General features: G+C 39.7%; 1 protein-coding gene across 1 annotated transcript; it reads left to right on the top strand.

Annotated features, from left to right (window-relative positions):
• Positions 1-548: 548 nt before the first annotated feature.
• On the top strand, positions 549-11,042 carry LOC122546872 (C-terminal-binding protein 2-like). The gene is made up of 3 exons (XM_043685493.1): positions 549-691; positions 1,495-1,612; positions 9,199-11,042. Exons 1-3 carry the CDS (start codon positions 649-651, stop codon positions 9,377-9,379), a joined length of 342 nt encoding a protein of 113 aa, XP_043541428.1. The 5' UTR covers positions 549-648; the 3' UTR covers positions 9,380-11,042.
• Positions 11,043-11,351: the final 309 nt, after the last annotated feature.

The following is an 11,351-nucleotide window of genomic DNA, read 5'->3' as shown; positions in this document are numbered from 1 at the left end:
TGGGCCGGGATTTGTTGCCCATCTCTTGCTGCCTTTGAGAATGTGTTGGTGAGCTGACTTCTTGATCAGCTGCAGTCCAGTAGGTTGACCCAAATATAATTATGGAGGGAATTCTAGGGTTTTGACCTAGCAGCATTGATTGAACAGCAATATATTTCCAAGTTAGAATGGAGAGGAACTTGCAGTTGGTGGTGTTCCCATGGAAGTGGTCATGGGTTGGGAGGATGCTGTTCAAGGAGCCTTAGTGATTTTCTGCAATCTATCCTCTTCTGAAAGGTGGGATCTATGAGAAGATAAAAGGAGATAATAAAGTTAAGACAGTACACAAATGCCACTCTCCTTGTGCTGCAGCCCACAGCAATGACAAAAATTGTTGCTTTTAACATTTTGTTTGGCCTGAGGAAACTGGTATTCAGTGTCAACATGAACTACTTTAGTAGTTTGACTTAGATGTGCTTGCGATATTAGCAGGGTTCTTGTGCTGCTTTATCTTATTTATTTGTTCCACATGCAGAGAGTGTAAACATAACAGATAATTGACCCCTTTTTTCATTCCTGTGCAGTTTTACACAGGGCCCATTGAAAGATGCTCCCAACTTGATCTGCACACCACACACATCTTGGTACAGTGAGCAGGCATCCCTAGAGATGAGAGAAGCAGCTGCTACTGAGATTCGTAGAGCTATTACAGGTGAGACCATCTGACAATTAGATGTAATTTAGATACAGTTTAAGAAACAAACAATAATGATGCCTATTTATGAGTAATTATGGAAAAGTATGACAGTTTTGATTTAAGTAAATATTTTCATCAATCTACTCAATATTATAATTTTAATACTTAAGGCATTTAGAAGTACTGCCATTTTAATCTCATAGGTATAACAATGTAGAAATAAAATTATCTATTTATTTGTGGGACTTGGTTACTGCTGACAAAGTAATTGCTCTTGAGAAATAGGTAGTGAGTCACCTTCTTGATCTGGTGGTGTAGTAACACCTATGCTGCTGAAGGGGAGAATTTTAACCCTAAGAGCAAAAGATCTATTTCCAAGTCAAGGTAATGTGCAAGTTGAAGGGGGAGTGCAAGTGGTGGGTGTTCCGATGTACCTGCTACTCTTGTTATTCCACAAGGTAGAATATGCTGTTGAAGGAGCCTTCACATGTTGCTGCAGTGCACCTTGTAGATCTCTCTTTCCCAAACCTTTTCTCACTGTGACTCCATTTCAAGGCTTGAAAGTAGCATGACCCTTTGACAAGTGCATAGGGGAGGGGAAGACCTTTTAATGAGAGCATGTGACCGCAAGTCTTCAGCTCGCAATCCCCACTTGGGAACCTGCCCCACACCTAACCAGCCCTGTTGTAGATGACACATTAGTGGTGGAGGGTGTGAATGTTTAAGGTAAAATAATTATTACATTTGTTACTTCTTCCTCATGAATATATAGATGCAGTTTTTACATTCTGTTATCGATGCCCTTTTGCTTGCTCCAGGCCGAATCCCAGACAGCTTAAGAAACTGTGTAAATAAGGATTACTTTGTTACGACTGCAGCCTGGCCAACGATGGACCAGCAAGCTGTCCACCCAGAGCTCAATGGGGCCACCTACAGGTAGGAAAATTACATATTTGTGTGTTTGCAGGAATATAATACCAATACTAAATGTACTAAGTTTAATTTTTATCATTTTAATTTTACTTGTGATTTTATAAATTTTTAAAAAGTTGTTCATGGGTGTGGGTATCGCTGGCCAGGCCAACCTTTATTGTCCATTCCTAATTGAGATTAAGACTCAATCACATTGTTTGTCTGGAATAATGTGTAGATCAGTAAAGATGAAAAGTTTCCTTCCCTAGAGGCATTAGTGAACCAGATGGGGTTTTTGCAACCATTGTTGTATGGTCACTGTTAGGGTAGCTCTTTATTTCAATTTTTTAAATTAAATTCAAATTTGACCATCTTCCATTGTGACCCCAAAGCATTTGCATAGGGTTCTGGATTACTAATCCTGCGATATTACCACTGCTTCCTTATTGTCCTTTATTAGCCTTCAAGAATTCCATTGTAGGGTACAGGTATCATAGCTGTTTGATAACTGCCATCAAACATTTTACATTAACAGCCAACAATAGGAGAACTTTGCTGGTCTTAATTGGTCTATCTGCTTTCAATATTTTAAGCTCCAAAATTAAGTAGCACTTCTACTTTGAGGTGTTTTACATTGTGACTGGATTACATACAGTGTTCTCTGTAATTTCTTTTGCTGCTACTTGGACCTCTGGGACTACTGATTATGTAATTTTGATATCTCCTCATACTCAGGATTTCGGCTGTTTGAATGGTTATTCACTTTAGGTAGCCGTTGTAGTCTTGCACAAAACTAATGTTTCCTCTGATGCAAATCATGGCAAAATAATAATGCTGTTGACTTCAAGATCCCACCTAACCACTTGGGAGGGAATGGTCTACAGTTGTGAGAAGCATGAACATTGATGCCATGTATGATCCAACTGTCAGACTGTGGATAATGAGCGCAATGCACTCAAAATGATCATTTTTGACAAGCAAATACATTGCTAGCTGTAGCCAAGATAGTGACTGATTTGCTTAATATTTTAACTATTTCATTGGTGAAAATGCACTGTTATTGGAATATTCCAATCATGACATTGACATAGAGTCATAGAGATGTACAGCACAGAAACAGACCGTTCAGTCCAACTCATCCATGCCCACCAGATATCCTAATCTAGTCCCATTTGCCAGCATATGGCCCATATCCCTCTAAACCCTTCCTATTCATCATCCTAAGCCTATGCCCTCTAGTTCTGGACTCCCCTATCCCAGGGAAAAGACCTTGTCTATTTACCTTATCCATGCCCCTTATGATTTTATAAACCTCTACAAGGTCACCCCTCAGCCTCCAACACTCCAGGGAAAACAGCTCCAGCCTGTTCAGCCTCTCCCTGTAGCTCAAATACTCCAACCTTGGCAACATGCTTGTAAATCTTTTCTGAACACTTTCAAGTTTCACAACATCCTTTCTATAGCAGGGAGACCAGAATGTATCACAGTTTATAGCTTTTATAGGTATAAAATTTGAGTACATTAATTGTTAGAATTGAGAGGGGAAACAAGTGAGGACTGCAGATGCTGGAGATCAGAGTTGAGAGCATGGTGCTCGAAAAGCACAGCAGGTCAGGCAATGTCCGAGGAGAGGAGAATCAATGATTTGGGCACAATCCCTTCATCAGGAATTGTTAGAATTGAGCCTATTATGTTATAAGTTGCTAATTTAAGTCAAAACATTGTACATGATGCCTGTTAACTCCTGCTGACTGACTGTTGATATGTGAATGACCTTGAGTTTAAAGTCTAGCCATGATGTATTCAATGTTCATCTCTGGGATGAGCTGATCAGCATTGCATTGGACAATTAAGCGTTTAATTGTGGAGGCTCAGGGGAAGTTGGTATTGGTTTACGTTCATGCTATTATTAAGTGTAATGAGTGATGGTTGTTCAACAGTTTATATATTAAATTGTCGCACCATCTTTAACCAAATGATAAGTTTGTCACGAGAATCAAGATCAGGCAGTACTAACTAAATAATTAGCTATCCTATAGATTAAAGTGGATATTTCACTCACCAGAATATTATGATAATTTTGCAACTGCTGAAGTTTGGTAAGTATGAACTAACCATTCATGTGTAATTATTCATTAAAGACCATAATAGTCTAAGAATGAACTGGAGGTTTTAATCAAAAGTCTTTCTGTCCTCTCAGAAATTTCCTTCTGCCCCTCAAGAACATTCATCTAATATATTTGCCAATGAACTATTGGAGCAGTCATCATTTCTTCATGATTGACTGTTGCCCAGAAATCTTACCTTGTCCTGTTAGTGTTTAAACAATAAGATATGTTTTGAAATAAAGTGTTGAAGAAACTCTACAAGTCTGGCAGCATCTGTGGAGAGAGGAACAGTTAACATTTCCAGTCTAAATACTTGAAGATCTGAAGGAGACCGATCTTTGGACCCGAAATAAATCTCTTTCTTTCTCCCTAGATGCTGCCAGACATGGTAAGTTTCTCCAACATTTCGACATTTTAATTCTATGTGGCTCCACTTGCTGTGAGTGGACTCGTTCAATAATGCTGTCATTAGTTAAACTTCAGCCAGGCTACTTAACATCCACTATTCAAACTGCTGAAATAATTGAGGGTTTTAATTCAACGAAGGCACTCACTTCATCTTACCAACAAAATGTATGATGCTAAGCTGGAATATAAAGTATTTTTCTGAAAGATGCATTAGCTGCAACTTCATTTTTGATGAGTATCCAAAACATTTGGAGAGATAGTTAGTGGCTTTTTGTAGTATAAACTACTGGCTTAAAGACGGCAAGACATGAGTTCTGTGTATTTCCCTCCTAACACTAGGGTGCACGATACCCTTTATCAGAATATGAATGCCTTTGCTGTTAATCATTTGAGAATAGTCTTAAATGTTGTGAGCTCTTCTCATTCACAAAAAAACTCCTATCTTGATATTTAAAGCATGCCATTTATTTCAGCCAGCGTCTGATATCATCTGGTGACTAAATACCATATAGTAAGGAAAACATGCATTTTAAAGTTAAGTTTCAGTTAATAGGTGATGAGAAGCTTCTGTCCCTAACTCACCGTGACTTTACAGTAAGTCTGCAGTAGTGAGCAGAGTAGGTTTTTTCTTGATTATATGTTTCATTGAGATATGTCTCTTGATTAAACTTAAAATAGAAGTCATATGTATTAACTTAACCTGAAGCAGTGTTTTGTAGAGGAATAAGACAGTGTTATTTTCTGGGTCTGTAGATTGAAAGAAGCAAAAATGGCCTTTAGTAAAGTGATATCTTGTCAGATGTAGGAGGTTAGGGAGAGTTTACGGGTTACTGAGGATTATATCTACAATAAATGCAGTTGGTTGAGAATCCTATCAGAATGAATGGACCAGTTGGAGAGACACTTAGAGGCAATGAGGAATTAACAAAAGCAAGGGGATGTGATGGTTGGCAGTCATAGGAAGGGGGAAAAGTTGCAATATAGTCACATAGATGGGTTAACTCCAGGAAAGGTAAGAGAGGTAGGCAGTTAGTCTTCTGTGGCTACCCCCATTTCAAACAAGTATGCTGTTTTGGAAAATGTAGGGGGTGATGGATTCTCAGGGGAACTTGGTACAAATAGTCAAGTTTCTGGAATTGAGACTGACCGCAATGCAGTGAGGGGTACATTGGATTTCAAGAGATCGATTGGGTTAGGAGACACTCTAGTCCAAGGTACAGGCAGATGTTTCTGTGGCCAGCAGCGAAAAATCTGAATGGTGTGTTGCTTCCCTGGTGCCAGGATCAAGGATATTTCTTAGAGAGTGCAGAATGTTCTCAAGGGGGAGAGGGCCTACCAGTCATTGGAACCAACAACATAGGAAGGGAAAAGGTTGAGATTCTGAAAGGAGATTACACAGAGTTAGGTAGGAATTTAAAAAGGAGGTCCTCGACCGTACTAATACCTGGATTACTCCCTGTGCTACGAGCTAGTGAGGACAGGAATAGGAGGATAGAGCAGGTGAATGCATGGCTGAGGAGCTGGTGTATGGGAGAAGGATTCACTTTTTTGGATAATTGGAATCTCTTATGGGGTAGAAGTGACCTGTACAAGAAGGACGGATTGCACCTGAATTGGAAGGGGACTAATATCCTTGCAGGGAGATTTGCTCGAGCTCCTCGGGAGGATTTAAATTAGTAAGGTCGGAGGTGGGGGTGGGTTGAGTTGAGACCCAGGGATATGGTGAGGAAAGAGATCAAAGGAGACTGGTACAATTGAGAGCAAAGGAGAGTCAAACAGTCAGGGGCAAAGCAGAGAACAAGGCAGGACTGATAAATTAAACTGCATTTATTTCAGTGCAAGAGCCCTAACAGGGAAGGCGGATGAACTCATGGCATGGTTAGGAACATGGGATTGGGATTACAGAATTAATAGCAATTACAGAAACATGACTCCGGGATGGACAGGACTGGCACCTTAATGTTCCAGGATACAAATGCTACAGGGAGGACAGAAAGGGAGGCAAGAGAGATGGGGAAGTGACGTTTTTGATAAGGGATAGCGTTAATGCTGTACTGAGGGAGGATATTCCCAGAAATATATCCAGGGAAGTTATTTGGGTGAAACTGAGAAATAAGAAAGGGATGATCACCTTATTGGTATTGTATTATAGACCCACTAATAGTCAGAGGGAAATTGAGAAACAAACTTGTAAGGAGATCTCCGTTATCTGTAAGAATAATAGGATGGTTATGGTAGAGGATTTTAACTTTCCCAACATAGACTGGAACTGACATAGCATTAAGGGTTTAGATGGAGAGGAATTTGTTAAGTGTGTACAAGAAAATTTTCTGATTCAATATGTGGATGTACCTACTAGAGAATGTGCAAAACTTGAACTACACTTGGGAAATAAGGCAGGGCAGGTGACTGAGGTTTCAGTGTGGGAGCACTTTGGGGCCAGCACCCTAACTCTAATAGTTTTAAAATAGTGATGGAAAAGGATAGACCAGATCTAAAAGTTGAAGTTCTAAATTGGAGAAAGGCCAATTTTGATGGAATTAGGCAAGAACTTTCAAAAGCTGATTGGAGGCAGATGGTCACAGGTAAAGGGACGGCTGAAAAATGGGAAGCCTTGAGGAATGAGATGACGAGAGTCCAGAGACAGTATATTCCCATTACAGTGAAAGGAAAGGCTGATACGTATAGGGAATGCTGGATGACTAAAGAAATTGAGGGTTTGGGTAAGAAAATGAAGGAAGCGTATTGTCAGGTTTACACAGGAAAGATCAAGTGAATCCTCAGAAGAGTATAAAGGCAGTAGGAGTATACTGAAGAGAGAAATCAGGAGGGCAAAAAGGGGACATGAGATAGCATTGGCAAATAAAATTAAGGAGAATCCAAAGGGTTTTTACAAATACATTAAGGACAAAAAGTAGAATAGGGCCCTCAACGATCAGCAAGGTGGCCTTTGTGTGGAGCCACAGGAGATGGGGAAGATATTATACGAGTATTTTGCATCAATATTTACTGTGGAAAAGGATATTGAAGATATAGAATTTATGGAAATAGATGGTGACATCTTGAAAAATGTCCATATTACAGAGGAGGAAGTGTTGGATATCTTGAAATGCATAAAAATGGATAAATCCCCAGGACCTGATCAGGTGTACCCTAGAACTCTGTGGGAAGCTAGAGAAGTGATTGCTGGGCCTCTTACTGAGATGTTTGTATCATCAATAGTCACAGATGAGATGCCAGAAGACTGGAGGTTGCTAACGTGGTGTCACTGTTTAAGAAGGGTGGTAAGAACAAGCCAGGGAACTATAGACCGGTGAGCCTGACGTCGGTGGTGGGCAAGTTATTGGAGGGAATCCTGAGGGACAGGATGTACATTTGTTTGGAAAGGCAAGGACTGATTAGGGATAGTCACCGTGGCTTTGTGCGTGGGAAATCATGTCTCACAAACTTGATTGAGTTTTTTGAAGAAGTAACAAAGAGGATTGATGAGGTCAGAGCGGTAGATGTGATCTATATGGACTTCAGTAAGGCGTTCGACACGATTTCCCAAAGGTGACTAGTTAGCAAGGTTAGATCTCATGGAATACAAGGAGAAGTGGTCATTTGGATACAGAACTGGCTCAAAGGTAGAAGACAGAGGGTGGTGGTGGAGGGTTGTTTTTCAGACTGGAGGCCTGTGACCAGTGGAGTGCCACAAGGATCGGTGCTGGGTCCACTACGTTTCATTATTTATATAAATGATTTGGATGTGAACGTGAGGTATAATTAAGTTTGCAGATGACACCAAAATTGGAGGTGTAGTGGACAGCGAAGAAGGTTACCTCAGATTACAACAGGATCTTGATCAGATGGGTCAATGGGCTGAGAAGTGGCTGATGGAGTTTAATTTAGATAAATGCGAGGTGCTGCATTTTAGGAAAGCCAATCTTAGCAGGACTTATACACTTAATGGTAAGGGAGTGTTGCTGAACAAAGAGACCTTAGAGTGCAGGTTCATTGCTTCTTGAAAGTGGAGTTTGGGAGTTGGGAGGTCATGTTGCAGCTGTACAGGACTTTGGTTAGGTGACTGTTGGAATATTGCGTGCAATTCTGGTCTCCTTCCTATGGGAAAGATGTTGTGAAACTTGAAAGGGTTCAGAAAAGATTTACAACAATGTTGCCGGGGTTGAATGATTTGAACTATAGGGAGAGGTTGAATAGGCTGGGGCTGTTTTCCCTGGAGTGTCAGAGGTTGAGGGATGACCTCATAGAGATTTACAAAATCATGAGGGGCATGGATAGGGTAAATCGACAAAGTTTTTGGGGTGGGGGAGTCCAGACTAGAGGGCATAGGTTTAGGGTGAGGGGGAAACATATAAAAGAGACCTAAAGGGCAACCTTTTCATACAGAGGGTGGTCTGTGTATGGAATGAGCTGTCAGAGGAAGTGATGGAGGCTGGTACAATTGCAACATTTAAAAGGCATCTGGATCGGTCTATGAATAAGAAGGGTTCGGAGAGATATGGTCCAGGTGCTGGCAGGTAGGACTAGATTGGGTTGGGATATCTGGTCAGCATTGGGATATCTGGTCAGCATTGACGAGTTGGACCGAAGGGTCTGTTTCCATGCTGTATATCCCTATGACTATGATCTGCCCTGTGCCCTTACCTCGAAAGATGTTGGTTCATGCTGTGGTTCAGCAACTTTGATGTTTCCAGTTCTTTGTACTTCTTTCAGTCCATTTTGCTTAGGTAATGTTAGCTGGAGTGCTAGAGAGTTTTTAAATGCAGGGCATCCTATCAAACCTCACTTTACAGCCTTACCTGATATCCATAACTTCATTATCTGACGCTGATGCTCATTTTTAATTGAAGTATTGCTTATTATGAATGTAATTTGTTTGAAATCTAGCATGTCTTGTGGGTGTGCAGAGAGTCATAAATCTCAAATGCCAACATCAGATTTTCAGGTGTGCTTTCAGTTTCTCATTGACTGGGTGACAGAGGAGAAATATTACTATAAGAGTCTATTGTTAGGTAGAACAGAATGTCTGAGTCAGGCTTGTCTGTACCTTTTGAAAGTTTTACATTTAATTAATCCTGTCTTCTTTTGTAGGTACCCTCCGGGTATAGTAGGAGTAACACCTGCAGGAATCCCAGCATCTATGGAAGGAATGGTTCCTGGGGGGGTGCCCGTCTCTCATAACCTTCCCACAGTGGTGCATCCTTCCCACACTCCATCTCCCAATCAGCCCACAAAACACGAAGGCGACAGAGAGCACACCACTGAGCAATAGCATATTACAGAGCTCATCCAGTATAGGGTTGGGACCAAGAGACGCTGAAAATATCATTATAAAAATTGAATATTTATAGGATATTTGAGACCTGAAACTCTTCTAAGAATTTGTACTCTTTACAGCCGCCAGCTTGGGATGTTACAGTGTTACCCATGGATGGGGATAAAAGCTGCATTAAACCCAAGAGATCTCCCTTCACTCAACAGAAACTAAGAAGTATTTTACAGAGTGTGTTTTCCAATGATATGTCCCTGTTGATAAATGTGTGTCACGTTCCCTCATATCTTTTATCTGTTGATCACAAACTTTACTGGGTAGATTTTTCTTATATCATTTGAAATAAGTGTTTGATAGATGAGGAGAGAGTGAAATGTGTTATTGACAGAAAATGGTAGCCTTAGGTGTGAAATTTTAATAGTTAGATTGAAGCATTTCCCTTCATTCTCAGGAACAAACCTTTTTGTATTGTTTGTCAGCAAGTTTGACTTCAAAACATTTGTTCCTCAAGGACCCCCATTTCTTGAACACACACAACTTAATTTTCTCACCATGTGGCATTTTATATGAATTCATTGTGTTTTGGCTGGACATTTGAGTCCATCATGGTCTTAGAGTTAAGTGCATCAACAATGAAGCTGGTGAAAAAGAATGAACTGTTACATGGGATGTGACAGCCAGCAGTGATGATCCTTATGATGTTGTGTTGGTTAGAGTGGACTCTCTCCCAGTGAAAAGCATACCAGATCCAAATGTAGAATGTTACAAATCCCTTCCCCTTCACTCCACTTAGATAGAACTCATGATCCAGGTCAAGCTTACTATTCTAGCATTACTCTTTATTCATCCAAAGTATTTCCCTTCCCAATGTGTTTTTTTTTTGATACTCAAAACACTGGATGTTATCAATCCATTTGCCTGATTTCACTTAAAAACAGCAGCTCACATTACATGTTCAATTTCCTGTAAACGTAATCTTTGGTTAATGTTCTTTTCAAGTAACAGAAGCATTTTGTTTTATTTAGTTATATTCAGTTGTTGAGTGAATGGCTAAGTTGAGTTTAGTATTGCACATTATTAGAAACCATACAAAGTCCTGATCCAAACATTTATCTTTGCTAAGTATGTGTTTATTGTGATTCCCTCAATTATTTTTATTCTAGAGTTAATTTCTTATATGTAGGTTGCAATGTTTTAAAAATATCAGCAAAGACAAAATGTCTGATGATTTCTGTGAACCTATGGAAGTGCATACCACTGCTGAGAGGTGGAGGGGGGAGAGATACTGACTGTACCTGATATTAACCTACCCCTTTATAAGATGGGTCATCACCCAATGATGGAATATTTGTATGTGAAAACTCTGTTTAAACATTTTTTTAGGCTAAAGTGTTATCATTTAATCTAGAAAGCTCTTTATTACTGTTTGTTAAACTGTGTCATAAAACTTGCTGTTCTGTTGTTCAGATGTTGTGTGCAGCCATGTTGGGTTAACATTACTAGTGTTAAACCTTTTTCACTTGAAACTTTTTTGGTAGCTGTGCAGTGACAGTTTCCAATTGCAGGTAAAATCATTTTTAAAGTCAGTCTTTCAATTTCTATATTTCTTCAACAATTTGTGTTAACAGTGAAAATATAAAGAATTAAAAAATATTCCAAGTTATGTTTGCATGTGTCTTACTGTCGGCTGCTCCTGAAAACTCTTTTTCTGTCACATCATTTTTAAAATCTGGAATCATTTGCCTTAATGTAAGTAAGTTTCCAGAATATTGTAGCTCTAATGGATTGTTCTTCATTTTCAGATTTTAATAATACTCAACACAATAATTGGGCTTTTTCCTTTGGTTGAAAATCAGCAGTGAGTAAGGAATCATCATAAAGGAGAAAAAAGCCCTGTCTCTTAATTGGTCTTATCTACTCATTTGTTGCCTGATTTCAATGTACATAGCCATGATCTAGGCTACATTGAGTG

This window comes from Chiloscyllium plagiosum, unplaced genomic scaffold (assembly GCF_004010195.1).
Source record: "Chiloscyllium plagiosum isolate BGI_BamShark_2017 unplaced genomic scaffold, ASM401019v2 scaf_10585, whole genome shotgun sequence".
Classification (NCBI taxonomy): domain Eukaryota; kingdom Metazoa; phylum Chordata; class Chondrichthyes; order Orectolobiformes; family Hemiscylliidae; genus Chiloscyllium; species Chiloscyllium plagiosum.
The sequence above is the reverse complement of the archived record's forward strand: the minus strand, read 5'-3'. Positions and strand labels throughout refer to the sequence as shown.